Source organism: Eublepharis macularius, chromosome 4, assembly GCF_028583425.1.
Source record: "Eublepharis macularius isolate TG4126 chromosome 4, MPM_Emac_v1.0, whole genome shotgun sequence".
In the NCBI taxonomy this organism is placed as follows: Eukaryota; Metazoa; Chordata; class Lepidosauria; order Squamata; family Eublepharidae; genus Eublepharis; species Eublepharis macularius.
In genome coordinates this window covers 16,031,015-16,048,055 of record NC_072793.1, presented here as the reverse complement: position 1 = coordinate 16,048,055, position 17,041 = coordinate 16,031,015, and the positions used below count along the sequence as shown (strand labels likewise).

Here is a 17,041-nt window from a genome sequence, read left to right as displayed (position 1 = left end):
TTGTCAGCCATGTTCAAGAACACTACAGGACAATGGAACTCAGTTACGTGTATTTTGTTAATGACCTGGGAGAAGCATCTAAAACTTTCATACGAAGTTGATAGCATCAAAATGTATGTGAATAAACTATCTGTGGTTTGGGGGGATAATAAGTCTGCACTATTTATTTATTTAATTTACATCATTTATAGTCTGCCTTTCTCACTGAGACTCAAGGTGGATTACACAGTGTGAGATTAGTACAGTCAATATCAGGAACATTCCCATAACAATGCCATAGGGTAAATAGATACAAGTTCACAGAGACGTAGCATTAGTAGGAATACAACATAGTGGTGAGCTCTACGGTTACTAACACATTAGCAGATCATCTGAGATCCCCTACCTATAATACAGCCCTCCTAGCTGAGTACAAAGCCTTTTTGAATAATTCGGTTTTGCATAGTTTGTAGAAAGCCAGGAGGTGGGGGCTCTCCTGACCTCCTCAGGCAGGCCATTCCACAGGGTGGGGGCCACCACAGAAAAAGCCCATGGACGGGCTGCTGTCGATCTCGCCGATGTGCAGGGTGGCACCTGCAGGAGACCCTATTTGGAAGAACGAAGCTGCTGTGGAGGAGCATAGGGAGGGAGGCGGTCCTGTAGGTATGCTGGACCAAGGCCATGAAGAGCTTTGTACGTGATAACCAGTACCTTGAACTGAGCACAGTAACTAATGGAGTGACTGCAGGATGGGAGTGATGTTCATGCTCCTGCTCGCTTCTGATAACAGTCGAGCCGCAGTGTTTTGCACCAATTGGAGTCTCCTAGTTAGTTTAGATGGGAGACCTATCTATAGTGCATTACGATAGTCAAGTCTTGGTGTTACCATAGCATGGATCCAGGTGGCCAGGTAAAATCAAAATAATTTTGAGTGCAATAGCTTGATACTGTTCAATCAAATACTCACCATGTTGAGAAAAGTACATTCGGGGACTCTTCTCATGCAGCTGAGAACTGCTGTAGCATAGTGGTTTAGTGGCTGGGTTGCATAGCCACACTCTGCTGTTTCGAATCCCACTACTGCCATGAGCTCAGCAGGTGGCCTTGGGAAAGCCCCTCCTCTCAGCCCCAGCTCCCCAGCTGTATCGTGGGGATGACAGTAACTCAGACTTCGTTCACTGCTCTGAGTAGGGCACTAATATCTGTCTAAAAGAGCAGTATGTAATAAGCACAGATATTATACAGATTTCTTCATTCAAAAGTTAACACATTCTGCGGTACATGAAGACAATGGAAAAGAAGGGCAGAGGCTTACAGATGTTATCAGTAATTTAATACAGAAACCTTTAGAAAAATAACACGAGAAGAAACATGGCCTTGTTGCATTTCAGGTGAATTATATTTGTAGAACACCTGGAAGTAAGAGGATGCACGTCACCAAAATCTTGAGGCCAGTATGCTGAAGCAGAATGTGTTAACAAAGGGCAACAATAAAGCCAACAGAAGAGAGAACACGTCATCCCTTCAGAAACAAGTCAAGCCACCTATACCATTTGTCCATGCATGCAAAACAGACAAAGCTGCTTTGGGGGGGGGGGGTGGACTCTGAGGTCCGTCCCCTCCCCAAACCCTGCCTTCCCCAGGCTCCATCACCAAATCAACCTGATGCAAGGATCTCTCTCTCTCCCCCTCCCTCTCTCATTCTGTCTCTCTCACACAAACACATTGTGGTATTCAATTGAAGCACAATTATGTAAATTATGAATTCAAGCAAGGAAATATAAAAATGTGGCAAGAAATTCAAGCACAAGGGAAAAATATTCTATGGTCGATGTGTTATCAGATGGTGTCCAAACTTAAAAAACAAACATCCAAAGAAGGTGTTAGATTAAGAGAGAAAACAGAGTTTGAACAACTCATCAGTGGACATTCAAAGCATTTATTAGGAAAAATATACCAAATTTTATTGCAATATGTCACAGAAACGGGACAAGTTAAGAACTGTATGATAAAATGGATGCAAAATTTTGGAGAAAGCATCTCTATGAGCCTATGGGAAGACTTAGGGACTAAAGAAATAAAATTTACAGACTGTCAATTGATAAGAGAGAATTGGTATAAAATGTTCATCAGATGGTATACTACCCCTAAAGACATTGCAAGAACCGATAAAGACTATAATGGGCAGTGTTGGAAATGCCAATGCAGAGATGCAACATTTTATCATATGTGGTGGACATGCAAGATGCAAGATATTAAAGTTTCACTTTGAGTGAAAGTTTCACTATGAGGAAAGATTGAGGCGCTTGGGGCTCTTTAGCCTGGAGAAAAGACGACGGAGGGGAGACATGATAGAGGTTTACAAGATAATGCACGGGTTAGAGAAGGTAGAGAAAGATGTGTTTTTCTCCCTTTCTCACAATACAAGAACTCGTGGGCACTCTATGAAATTATTGAGCAGTCGGGTTAGAACAGATAGAAGAAAATACTACTTTACACAAAGGGTGATAAACACATGGAATTCGTTGCCACAGGAGGTGGTGGCAGCTACAAGCATTGCCAGCTTCAAGAGGGGACTGGACAAATATATGGAGCAGAGGTCCATCAGTGGCTATTAGCCACAGGAGATAGATGGTATTCTCTTTGTGGGGAGGTGGTGCTCTGTTGTCTTGGTGCTGGAAGGAAGGCAGTGGGAGGGCTTCTGGTGTCCTGGCCTCACTGACAGTCCTTTAGATGGCACTGGATTTCTAGCCACTGTGTGTGACAGAATGTTGGACTGGATGGGCCACTGGCCTGATCCAACATGGCTTTGCTTATGTTCTTATGTTCTTATGAGTTGAATCTGAAAAATGTTATTAAATATCTTGTGTGTGTATGTGGTGCCCTCAAGTCAAAGCTGACGTATGGCGACCCCCTGCTGGAGTTTTCATGGCAAGAGACTATCAGAGGTGGTTTGCCATTGTCTGCTTCTGCAGCCCTTTTGCTGGAGTCTCCCATCCAGTTACTAACCAAGGCCGACCCTGCTTAGCTTCTGAGATCTGGCTCACCTGGTCTATCCAGGTCAGGGAATTAAATATTATTATAACATTATATTATCAAAGTAATATTATCAAAGCACATGATAAACTTTTTAAGTTATGGTAACAGCTGCAAGAGTTGCATATGCAGCAAAATGGAAGACAGAATCTTGTCCAGATGTGATTGAATGGACAAATAAATTGTATGAATATGCCTCTATGGCTAAATTAACTTCTTATATGCATAACATACCAACACTGGAATTCCAGGAAAAAATGGAGAGATTTCTTTGATTATATAGCTGGAAATTAAGAAATATTAAGAATAGTTAACATGGATATAGATCAATTATAAAACTAAGATTTTAAAAAATATTGAATATAAATTGTGATGTATATAATTGAATATAGAATGTTGAATATACAAACTTTGGGTCTTTCAAAAGGGAGAAAAATAGTTTATGGTAGTTTTTTCAGTGGTCCAAAATGGCTTCAGACATTTTTTCATGTTATACATTTTGAGTGTTTAAAAACCTTGACCAAAACAGCATTTTACTCATTCCAAAAAGAAAAAAAAATATTTTTAGTGTTCCCCAAAATTTCCATTGGGAAAAATGGGGGAAGTCTTCATATTTTCAAAATGCTATGCGTTTTGAGTGAGATCTTTTAAAACTGTCTTAAAATCATTTCATTCTGTTCAAAGAAAATCTTTCATAGGAGGTTTTCCCAGTGCTGTTTCCCAGTTTTTTTCATGGGAAAAACTGAAACAAAAATCCTTAGGAAAAAAAATGAAGAAAGTCCCCAGGCCTTCATACCTCTATCCACAGAGCTGGGTTTGTATTAGTAATTCATAAGTTGTGATAACGAGGAATTCCCCTGAGCTGTAAAGAGTTATTAAGTTTCTTCTTTTAAAGAACAACATGTCTTCCTTACTTTCTCTCCAGGGTTTTCATAGTTCATAAACACCAAGTACTGATTTCAATATAAGCAATGTAAAATAAATAATCAAATAGTTTTCATATTCAGTTTTAATTTTCATTTCTGTATTGGTGTTTTAAGTAACTAACTTGATTTTTGTTCATGTGTCATATAATGAGAGAGATGTGTGTATACATGTCTGATTTTAATATGTGACATGAACTGTGAACTTTCCCTCCTCTTTTTTTAATGTGTTGTGCTTAAGGATGCACCATTCAAAAGAGCAAAAATCCCGAGTAAAGAATGTATATAGAAAATATGCGTGGAAAATGTACATCATAAATTACAGAAGTGGGCAGCTGTGAATAGGATGCAATTCAACAAAGACAAGTGCACAGCATTACATCTGGGCCACAAAAATGTGAAGCACAAATACTGGATGGGGGATACACTTCTGGGCAGTAGTATATGTGAAAAGGATCTTGGGGTAAGAGTGGACTGTAAACTAAATATGAGCAGTCAGTGTGATGCGGTGGCAAAAAAGGCCAATTCAATCCTGGGTTGTATCAAAGGGGCCATAGCGTCGAAATTGCAGGAGGTCATAGTCCCTCTCTATACTGCCTTGGTCAGGCCGCACCTGGAGTATTGTGTGCAGTTCTGGAGGCCTCACTTCCAAAAGGATGTGGACAAAATCGAGAGGGTGCAGAGGAGAGTGATGAGGATGATCAAGGGTCTGGAGACTGAGCCCTACGAGGAAAGGCTGAGGGCCTTGGGAATGTTTAGTTTGGAGAAGAGGCGATTGAGGGGGGACATGGTTGCTCTCTTTGAAAGGCTGTCATTTGGAGGAGGGCAAGGAGGTGTTCCAGTTGGCAGCAGAGGGTAGGACCCGAAACAACGGGCTTAAATTACATGCACAAAGGTACCGGCCGGATATTAGGAAAAACTTTTTCATGGTCAGAGTAGTTCAAAGGTGGAATCAGCTGCCTAGGGAGGTGGTGAGCTCCCCTTCACTGGCAGTTTTCAAGAAGAGGCTGGATGAATATTTGTCAGAGATGCTTTAGGCTGATCCTGCACTGGGCAGGGGGTTGGACTAGATGGTCTGTATGGCCCCTTCCAACTCTATGATTTTATGATTCTAAGTTTGCTTTAACCTCCAGTCCAACCATGTGTAAACAAAACCAGGAAGTTGTGACAAACACTGCAGCAAGATAGGAAGGGACGAGACTGAACTAATGTCTCCGTTACCTAGCAACAGAGTAAGTCAGTAACTAGGGGTGGAGCAGCAGCAATCAAAGGGTATTACAAAACCCGCCATTGTTGTCTTTATTGCAGCAGTTTAATACACATTAAAGAAGCCAGCCTCCCCACGAGCACCCTTGTCCCGACCTCAGTTTAAGCAGGCATCTCTTTCAAATCAAACCCCTTTCTCAAAGGGGAAAAATAATGAATAAGCCAGAACTGGTTTCTCTCCCCACAGGCTTACATGAGAAGTGCATATAAGCAGGGGAAACTGGGCACCAGCACTAAACGTCAGCCTCAGCGAATGTGATGCTGAAGCTACTGCTGAAATGTAGCCAGTCCTTAGGAAAGACCATTTGTAGTCACTGAATTAAGGTCCTATTCACTCAAAACTCTCCTGTCTCCCAAATTAGGGTGGAGCTACATTTAGACAAATAACTAAGAAAAGCTCTCCAGCCAGTCAGTAACTAGATGAGAGTTTGGATTTATTGTGGTGTCTGTACAGATAGAAGCCTGCTGTATGAAATATTTTACCTGGGCAATCACAAAGTTGGCAAAATGCTTATTTCCTCTCCCCCGCCCCACTATTAGTTTGTGTTTTTGGCATGGCTCAATAGGTTACTGTGGGTGAACAGACTATTTAAAGGAGCCAATTTATAATTAGAAAATCATTCTAGCGGGCTTTGAGTTCAAGCAAGGCTTTTCCACTCAATAGGTTTTTAATTAAAATATCTAAACCGCTGTAGCCTAGAACAGTTGGGAAGCAAAGCTGCTCCTCTGTTACTCAGAAAGGGCCTGTCTGGAAGAAATAGTTCTGGCAAGCACTTGCAACTCGGTGTCCGGGCATTTGTTAACTTCTGACTGAACAGCAGGAAACTGCATTGCATGTATAAAGTGTAGATTTTAAGACTGCAGCTTTCAGATAAATATTTCTTTGTGTTGATGCCTGTTGATAACATAACGGGAACAGCCCGAGGGTGGGGGGGAGCTGCTACTTTGACTGCTTAAATGGAACAAGTGCCTATTACTGTATTTTCTAAACAGAACACGATCATTTTCCATTTTTAAAACCGAAAACTGAGGGCTTATATAGCAGAGTCCTGTTTACAAAAGTAGGGTATGTGTCAAAACAGAACATGATGGAAAGTTAGGTCTAAGAGTCTGGGCAACTTCATTGGCTTCAGGTGACTCGAATTCTCTTGTCTAAAACATTTCGACTGAAATGAGGAACGCACAACCACAGGGAGCCTACTCCGAAGAGGCCCTTTTGAGCCTTGGTACAAACTGCTGGGTTTTTGCCTCTGCTTATTGTGCAAGCGCAGAACTACTTTTAGAGGAAGGAAGACTTGAGAAATTGCATTCAGCACATGCAGGCTTGTCGGAAAAAGTGTACCCGCTTCAGATCAGTCACATGCATGCATTCCATGAGAAAAATCATAGAACGCTTTCCAAACACAGACCTGATGATTTATGAAGCAACGCAAAATGGCTTTTCTAGGTCAAAGGACTACTCTTGGGCAGGCTGCTGCCTGAAATCTTTCCTTTAATAAAGATGAAGGCACGTCTGCAGCGAGGGCTTCTTATTTTAGACATCTTAGCTCCAGCCCAGCCTTCAGAAAGACTTAAGTGATTTACTGCGGAGCACTTAACTTACTAGAAAAATGTTCCTGTGAACTAGTGGGGTTATCGCAGGAGAAAATCATTTAATCAGGCAATGAATGTGTCATAGATTTACAGATTCTCCGCTGATCACGGAATTTGACGTTTGTGTTTATAAAAGGCCCTCAACTGTCATGTGGGTTGTTAGACTCTCGAACTGATCAATAATCACCCAGTCGTTTCAAACACTCCCGCTTAAGAAATTCCTTCCTTTGCCTCAATTTCATCTGCTCCTTTCCTTGGTTATAAGAGCCTCGTGGCGCAGAGTGGTAAGCGGCAGTACTGCAGTCCAAGCTCTGCTCACAACCTGAGTTCGATCCCAGCGGAAGCTGGGTTCAAGTACCCAGCTCAAGGTTGACTCAGCCTTTCATCCTTCCGAGGTTGGCAAAATGAGTACCCAGTTTCCTGGGGGTAAAGTGTAGATGACTGGGGAAGGCAACGGCAAACCACCCCGTAAAAAGTCTGCCAAGAAAACATTGTGATGTGACAAACCCCCCATGGGGGTTAGTAATGACTCTGTGCTTGCACCTTTACCTTTTTTCCTCGGTTACCCCCATTTGCACTCTTCTCCCAGAAATTCTCAACTCCACCGAACAGGGTAGCGGTCCAGATCCTACAGACTCTGAGCAAGATGGATCTTTCCTCACTCTTCCAAATACTGGAGGTCAAAGGGCAAAATGCCCTGAGGTATGGGGGGGTCGCAGCAAGCAGAGGGAGTCAGGGGAAGAATCACCCTTTCAACCTGGGCAAACAGGGTGGGTGTACTTTATTGTATTTTAATGGGTTGTGATCCACCCTGAGCCCACTTGTGGGGAGGGCGGAATAGAAATGTGAAATAAATAAATAAAGCTGGCTTCTCCGTGCTTCTTACTGCCTGCGGAAGAGGGCATTGGAGCTCCCCCAACCCTAGCAGCAGCGTTTGGGGGAATCTCAGGAGGTTGCTGTGGAAAGACAAGGGAAGATTAACTTCCATGATGGAATCCTATTTTATTTGCAGGACATGCCCAACTTTAAAATGTTCATGCAAGATCCCTCTTTGCAGACTTTCAGGTGTTAAGTTTTTCAGTGAACCTGTCCACACCTCTAGGATAATTAATGGATTTAGCACTTTAGAACATCCCAGTTGGAAATCTCACAGGAATCTTAGGAACAGATTTTTTTTTAAAGTGATAGAAGAATCTGTACTCTGCTTGCACTTTGTTGGCTCCAGCCAATTAACAGGATGTTTACATCTACTTTAAGCTGGGTTCAGGTAGCCAGCTCAAGGTTGACTCAGCCTTCCATCCTTCCGAGGTCGGTAAAATGAGTACCTAGTTTCCTGGGGGTAAAGTGTAGATGACTGGGGAAGGCAATGGCAAACCATCCCGTAAAAAGTCTGCCAAGAAAACGTCGTGATGCGACGTCCCCCCATGGGTCAATAATGACTCAGTGCTTGCACAGGGGACTACCTTTACCTTTATTAAGGGACACGAGGCAGGAGGGAGACCCTTCGCATGAAGGCACACCCCTTGGTTTCAAACGCCCCCGACTCCTATAATGTTTAAAAGCAACATGATTCCAATGTTTCACGTGGGACTTTCCAAACCAGTTCATTTCCTTTGAATTCCCCACTCTCCAGGATCTAGAATTATATTCAGTATATTAGCAGAGCCTATGTATTCTGAACCTTTCCCTGCAGCTTTTGTGCAGCTTATGTTTAATCTTCAAAATGGCTGCAAGCACGAAGGCTGCATATAGATGTAATGTTTTAATTGAAGCAGCTGTTGATAGCGGCTACATTATCACGAAGGTAAAACACCACTTAGGCACAGAAGGAAAAAAATTCATTTTCAGAATGAGGATGTATATTGTTTATTTACTGTCAGTAATTTATTTTACACAAGGCAAATATTAATAGCTGGAAGGCAACACTTTTGCAAAATATGTACAGAGAGCAATATACAACTAAAAGAGGCTTTCATCATCTATTAGTAATCGAACCTTCTTAAAATTATGCCTTTAAGACCTTTAGAAATAATTTATTGCCAATGCTGAACTAAGGCAGGGGGGAAATTTACAAAGTTAAGAGTTTCTCTTCATCCCTGGAAAGTTACAAAAGTTAACACATATATAAAAAGTAAAAGCCCCCCCATTTATACAAAGCTAATACAAATGTTGGTTTCATTAGATAAAGTTTGTGAGGCTGTTACAAAATATATTTTTAGATAAGGCTTTATAGAAAAGATACGCTTTCACTGCCGTGGAAAGACGGGAGAGTTTTAAATAAGCGGCAATCATTTGCTTTCAAGTAAAAGGTAAAGAAACGGCAAATGGCACTATCACAATGCTATGTAATCCTTAGGTCACTGATCGTAGAGATGGCTATGTCATAGTACCCTCATGGAAAGAGAGGCTTGTAGAAAGCTAACTTGAGAATGTGACCAGCATACATGAAAAACTAACCAATCCGGAAAAGGAAGCTCTGTAGTCAGAGAAGCGATCTTCTGCCACCATCTTGCTTTTTATCACAACATTTAGATTACAAGAGAAATATATTGGGCGACCATGCTCACAAATTACCACCCTAAAAATCCCTGCCCTTCCCGCAAGCCCCCCTCCTCTTATCTTTGGGCCCTTTCAAACTGGGATGAACATGGCAGAGGAGATGGGATGGCGTTTGCCCCATCTTGTACTTACATTTACTTTATAGTGAGCGATTCCGCACACGTTGGATAATGCACTTCCAATCCTCTTTATAGATCATTTGGAATCAACCTCAAACGATTGATCAAGTGCATTGAAAGTGCATTATCCAACGTGTGCGGAATCAGCCAGTGAGAAAACAGAGTAGAAAGGTCCCCCCACCACCAAGCTTTGTGAAATCCCTGTATATACTACTCTACCCTGCCCCCCAAGTCTAAGATTAGGGGCTGGATAGTAACTGCCATTGGCTTATGGAGGGGGACTCACCTGCATCTTCAACTCCTGCTGCAACTTACTGAACCTTGGGTGGGTCAAGGGTCCCTCAGGAACAGCTTGGAGGGCAAAACAGGAACATACAGTGGGTACCACTGCCCCCTCCTCTGCCACCAAATCACTGTTCCACCAGGACAGACTGATGTTATGCTAGTGGAACGGCTACCTAGAATCCAACCCATAGACCTAGATTTTTTAAAGTAACAACTTTGTGTTAAGGAGAATGACTTTTAGTGTTTTGTAGCATAAGCTTTTGAGAACTGCAGCTCTCTTCGTCAGATGTATGGAGGGTATGAACCACAGAGCTGTTCTCGAAAGCTTGTGCAACAATAAAGTTGCATCTGACGAAGAGAGCTGTGGCTCTCGAAAGCTTATGCTACAATAAAGTTGGTTAGTCTTAAAGGGGCTACTGGATTCTTTACTATTTTGCAACTACAGACTAACACGGCGAACTCCTCTGGATCTTTGTTTCATTGTTTTGTTTCAGATTTAAAATTGCTTCCCACGAAATTCACAGGCAGATCAGTTTTTATTCCGCTGTAGTCTAAAAAAACCCCACCAATATTTTTTTCCAAAAAACAAAAATCACCCCAAATTTGTAGTTTAAAAACATTTAAAAGAAACAAAAAGATATTTTTAAGACACTATTTTTCTGACAAATTAGGTCTGTATTTGAAAGAGTTATCTGAAAATATATTTTATTGGTATTTCAGATTTACCATGATAAAAGCCTAGGGCTTCATTTTCTAAGCATAGCCTAGAAATTGATTCAAGTGGTGGACCTTAGAGGACTGAGCAAGCTATTCCTGTAGCATTAGAGACATTTTTGGCAAGTTGTGCTTTCTCTGGGCGATGCTATCCCAGAATACCAGCCCTTGAAAGCATAGGAAAGTCAGGGTTTGTCTTCAGGCTCCCCAGACTGGAGCCTCAGACACAGCGTAGCTGAGCTTGCTCGATTGTCAGTACAAGGAGAAGGCAGAAGCAGCTTTCTCAGGGCTAGAGGAGGAGCAACATGCTGTCTAGCAATGCCAAATGCTGTCTAGCAATGCTGGCCAAATGGGCCAACCTTCCAAGCTTAAATTGACAATTCTCAGAATTTGTAGCATCACAAGACATGCATGTGTTTTTTGGACTAACATGCCATCTTTACAGAAACGTTACGATCATACTTGATCTGTCATGGGCAATTTGGCATTATCCTGTCTGAACGGTCAATACAACCTAATTTTAGAAATAACTAAGCCTTTTATCTATCCACAAGAAAACGGGGAGGAGGAAATTCTCCCAATTCGTGACGTTCACTATGGCGAACTGGGTGCATGTACGTGTGTGCGTGTATGCACAGAGCTTTTCCAGTTAGGTGCAAAAGCTGGTAACAAATCCACGAAAGTCAAATTGTATGTCAAATACTGACCTTGCCCTATGAAGGAGAAAGTGGCCTGGTTCTGCCTAGATGCGCCCACAAAAGTTACACAATTAAATTAACTGGCTTGCCTGAAATAAAGCCTCGCTGATTCCATCTTCTAGTCACCAGCCCCTCCGCCATAGCCTCGACGCTGCTACCTCCTTCCATGTAGGCTTCTTATGCTCTTGAGGATGCAATCATGTATACGCTTGCATATATACCTAGTAGAAATCAATGGGATCTACTACCAAATAAGCAAGCACAGACTGACTGCAGCCCAAACAGGCACAGGCTCAAGTTATAAAAATGGGCATTATTCACATGAACTGCTAAATAAGCCCTGCTAAAATCAATGGGACTTACTTCTAAGTAAACATGCATAGGATCCGAGAGCGAAGAAGTACTTCCTTTCCGGCAGAGCTGCTCTTTCACAGGTAGCAACTGCTGTAGGCCTCCCAACTGAGGAGAAACGAAGGGTGTCGCAAGTTTCCCCCTCCCCGAAGAAAATTAGGCAATCAAAAATGCATGGGAAGTGACAGACCCCTGCAGGGAAATCTGCATTCTTCTTCTGATCATGCTACTCAAGGTTGTAACAGGCAGCCGTGAAAGCGGTGGCTGCTAACGGGCAGGATTAGGCAAGCTAACTACAACTGCTGAACTGGTCCCTCCGTTCTTCTCATTACATCTCCACAGGCTCATGCCAACTTAAAAAGGGGGGGGGGGCCACACACAGGGTGCTGTGAGAGATTTTGCACACGTTTATTTCAGCTCCACAGCCCACTGGGCAACAGCTCGTGCCATGGAAGCTACAAAGAGCATCGGTTAGTGAACCGTGCTCTACCTGTCAAAAAGCTACATGCAGCTCGCCCGAGTCACAGCCTGGCCACTGCTGAATATGGGGTGGCGATAGTCTGACTTTACTCACTAAAGATACACACTTTCTCTCAAGCTTTCTGATATACTGATTTCACGTGATGGATACTAGCATCCATATTTTATCCAGCAGAGAGAAACACAGCAAGGAGGGGAGAGCCATTTTGAATGGGGAAACTACTACAGAAAAAAAGGGTTAAGTAACTCCCTTTTTTCCCCTTCTTCATTTGCACCGACAGCCACCCAAGATTGGTTTTGGTTTACAAAGATGCTGGTGTTTGGGCAATTGAAGCCACCGCACATCTAAATCAACCCCAAATGTTAATCTCTTTAATACTAAAGCACAGATTTAATTTTTCAGAAAACGTTCTCTTCACTCTGGTTCTAGACTGTAATGGAAAATGTTTTACTTTCCAAGATTTCTACCCATATGTTATATGAAACTGAACCAATCAAACAACAGCTTTTGTCACTCTTGCTTTAACTTCTACGCACTTTTAGTAAAAAAAATCCTGTCTTTCACAACATATACACCTTGTCATTTTAACAGAATTCTAAAAATGCAGAAATGGTACAAATGGCACCAGTAGAACACTTAGGATTTTGGTTATGGTTTTTAATTGCATATTGGGTAAAACTAATGGCAATCTCTCTGCAGAGCCTGGAAACCTATTGGGCAATGGAGTTGTCTTCCTACTCCATACCCCCTACCCCAAAAGCCACTCACTAGGAAACTCATGTTCTCATAAGGACACTGCAAGGAAAACAAATTAAGAGGCACTTTAGGTTAACAAATTTTGCATCACTTAACAATGCTTACTGGACTAGGCCCACTGAAGAAAGTTAATCTTAATACATTAATGCACTTAATTGGCACAAACTCTTAAATTACCTTCATCTAAGATATGGCAAAAGTAAAATGTTTTTCAAAAATAGGGAGATTTTTACTGACTTCCTCCCATCCCAAGCACTCCACAATAGTAGCCCTTAATGCATCGCTATTGCTCTCAATGCAATTTTTGGCCTATGTATCAGAAAAGGAAAATTGTGCTGCTAATCTCTGGTCATGTTAACCGTCAGACATTTATGACATTCAAGCATTAGAACAGAAAAAGTGTCAATCCCTTTTACAGATCTGTAAAGTATAGGATAAGAACTGTGAATTACCATTAGTTAAACTAGGTTGTCCAGAGAGTAACTGGTAATAAATTGACTTTTAACCAATACCTGAGAAATCAAAAGTCACCTCTGGTACCACCAGCTTCCTCAGAATTGAGATGAAAACAGTTATTAGTTTAACACATCTGTTCTATTTTTAGTAAGTATCTGCTTGCGAGGCTGAGTTAGAGGTGTGCAGTAGTTGCAAAACTTACACTTTTGCAATACAGAATTTCTGGGAAGTCATTCAGTTGCTCTACATTTTCTTTCCAAAAAGGTGTTTTGCTGTTTTGGCTACCAATACAATGGCCAGTATTGTCTTATCTACAGCTGTGTCTATTCTCAACTCTATAACAAAATGCATCCGATATCCATAAACACAAGCACTCTTTAAAAGGAAAAAGAACCCTTTTTGTTAGCTTCTTCCATCACTCATCACACAGAGCCTGGACTAACTGATGCAAAAAAGGGTATAACTGATCATTCACAACTAATGGATGCTTCACGAGCTGTAGGCAGCTATATGGTTTAGGTTAGCTCAGCTCCAAACTTGTAAAACGTAGGACATTTTGTAAAACTATTATGATTTCACGACGACCAATCAAGATCAGAATGTCCGTTTGCACGACTGATTCCACCTGACATACTCAGTGGTCGTAATCTTCAACTGATTTCATTTCTGGTACCATTTGAGAGCACCCCCTATTGGCATGGAAGCAAAAATGCATTTGTAAACTTCAAATACAGCTTAGTTATTTGAAAAAGCAGAGCCGTTCGTCATGCAAAACCATCTCCGTAGGGGAAAAGGCCACATTTGGGAAGTGGTCTGGAGATGTACATGTATCATGTTTTTCCTACAGCCCCTTTCACGTATCACCAAACCTCTTAACTTATCAAGTTTCCAAAGTGGGTTCTGCCAACCCAGATAGTCGATATTACAGGATATTTCAGGAATATAATTTGGAAAAAAATGGAAGAGGTTAAAACTTCAGAGTTAGCTTTAAAAACTTGAGGTCTGTTAAGAAATCAGAAATGATTCAAGATGAAACTACACTGAAAGAGATTAAAGCCCAAATTTCAAGAGAAACTGGCAATAACTTGAACAGCAGCAGCTTTTATCCACACATTGAGGTCTGACAAGACCAGGGTTTTTTTTCTTCCAACTCCTGCTGTAAACGACTAACAAAAATCAAAGTCTTTTTGTCTATCACTGTAGCATGAGCTGCTTGAGGTTGTCATGAAGGATGGTATCCTTGACATCACGGAATACCAGGCGGATGTTTTCTGTATTTATAGCAGTGGTGAAGTGGTGGTATAAGGGCTTCTGCTGCTGATCCCGGCGCTTGGTACGAAAACAATCCACCAGGAATTTCTGGACATCAGTTAAGCAGTGGGGATCCCCTTCGAATTCCGGGAAATAGTCTTTGATGCTAACTTTTTGCACTTTTTCCTCAAGCAAGTCTGTCTTGTTTAGGAAGAGAATGATGGAGACGTTGCTGAAAACCCGGTTGTTGACTATCGTTTCAAAAATGTTCAGAGACTCTGTAAGGCGATTTGTCAGTCGATCCTCCATAAGTACCTGGTCGAATTCACTTGATGAAACCAGGAACAGGATTGAAGTGACGCTGTCAAAGCATTCAAACCAACGTTTTCGCTCTGACCTTTGGCCACCTACATCAACCATCTTGAAAGGGACGTTTTTAATCTCAAAATCATACTCATGGATCCCTTTTGTAGGCCTTCGTGCCAGTAGAATATCTTGCTGTGAGGGAAGATAATCCTAATTAAAACAAAAAACAACTGTGTCATTGATATGCTGTGCTAAATGCTAAAAAAGGAACTTGCCACAATACTGCTAAATGCTACAAAAGTAAATTGTCACTTCAATTCACAAAATATACAGCTTTCAACTTGTTAGAATTTGCAAATTCAAATCCAAATATCCTTCAGCACACAATATTGCTTTTAAAAACCCAAAATAGAGATTAAACTTACTGGTTCTCCAAGTTTATCCAAGTTGTCTAGAAAATATTTTACAGATTCTCCCTAAAAAGAAAAAAAATGCAATTAACTTTAATAGAAAATATACTTATTTACTATTAGTTTGAGAAGAACTTTTACAAAATAAGGATAGTGTGTAGGAGCACTGCACCTCGAACGCTTAGTGCACTTACTCGAAGGTAAGTTCAATGGAAATCAGTGACATTTCCATCAAGTCAAAGGCCACAATTCAGAACTTACATATTTCGAGGGACTTTAGCAACTTTGTAAAAGCCCGGACAGATTTACAATCAGGTGTACAAACCAATACCTTACAAGCTCTGTTTCCAAGTAACATAAACAGAAGTTACTCCAAGCTTTTCACAAGTTCACAACGTTATGTGAAAACTCAAACTCTAGTTCACTTTGATGTATTGTCGAAGGCTTTCACGGCCGGAGAACGATGGTTGTTGTGGGTTTTCCGGGCTGTATTGCCGTGGTCTTGGCATTGTAGTTCCTGACGTTTCGCCAGCAGCTGTGGCTGGCATCTTCAGAGGTGTAGCAGAGGTCTTTTGGTGCTACACCTCTGAAGATGCCAGCCACAGCTGCTGGCGAAACGTCAGGAACTACAATGCCAAGACCACGGCAATACAGCCCGGAAAACCCCCAACAACCATCTAGTTCACTTTACTGCTTTATAACCCGGCACCCATGAATAATAGAAAAATCATATAAATTGTAGACTCAGAAGTTTCCATTTCTACAATGTACTCAGCTCTAAGCCGGAAGGAAACAGCACTTTAAATTTCAAGGAAAAGCAAAGCCACTAGTAATGGAGAAGAACGACACTTCGCATTTCTGTCAAATCAACCACGTACTGGTACCTCTTTATAGGAAGTCACAAACTATACTCCAAGACACACTTCTTCTTTCAAACTGCCCTTCCATGGATGCAACTGGTTTGACGCCAAGATGTTTCCATGTCACAAAGCTCACAATCAGGAAGAAAACCCATCGCTATTTTCTTTGAAGAATCTTCTGGATGACCTAACTTTTTACAAAAAACCCTAAACTTCCAACAGAAATCACCTAGGAGTCTTATTAAACCAAACGTTTCACAAGCAAAATGTTATTCGTTCACTGTCTATATTAACAAAGATCCAGAGGAGTTATCCGTGTTAGTCTGTAGTTGCAAAACAGGAAAAAGTCCAGTAGCACCTTTAAGACTAACAAACTTTATAGAGGCACAAGTTTCGCATCTGATGAAGAGAGCTGTGGTTCTCGAAAGCTTATGCCTCAATAAAGTTGGTTACTCTTAACGGCGCTACTGGACTTTTTACTATATTAACAAAAGCTCTACAAAACTCACAGCCTGTCTTTTTCAATAGACTTGGTTGCTATAGAAATGAATAACTTGAAATAATCTTTTGTGCAAGTGTAACAAGTAGCTCCAGAAGTACTAGCACTGTGTGTGTAAAGTGCCACGTAAAGTGCTACAGCCAACATACGGCGACCGCATAGGGTTTTCAAAGCAAGAGACAAGCGGAGGTGGTTTGCCACTCCCTGCCTCTGCGTAGTTATCCTGGATTGTTGGAGGTCGCCCATCTGAATGCTAACCAGAACCAACCCTGCTTAGCTCCCGATATTTGACCAGCCAGGATCAATTATGTCAAGGCTATCACTAGGTTGGCAGAAAATTGCAAGCCATGGCTTGGACATTTTGTGCTTGAGCCCTGAATTTCCCCCCATCACCTCCAGCACCATTCCATACCATAATATACCATTACAATTTAAACCCATCAAACCAGACAGCATGGCTCAATCATCGTTTCCCATTCCGTTTTCCCCAATAGCCCTG

General features: G+C 41.6%; 1 protein-coding gene across 1 annotated transcript in view; it reads right to left on the bottom strand.

The window, feature by feature from the left end:
• Positions 1–8,647: 8,647 nt before the first annotated feature.
• The window catches only part of GNA13 (G protein subunit alpha 13), a 56,908-nt gene continuing 48,514 nt past the window's right edge, over positions 8,648–17,041 (bottom strand). Inside the window, exons 3-4 of the mRNA XM_054975950.1 lie at positions 15,199–15,249; positions 8,648–14,983 (exon numbers count right to left, since the gene is read on the bottom strand). Coding sequence (XP_054831925.1) covers positions 14,411–14,983; positions 15,199–15,249 — 624 coding nt within the window. The 3' untranslated portion in view covers positions 8,648–14,410. The remainder of the gene's footprint in view (positions 14,984–15,198; positions 15,250–17,041) is intronic.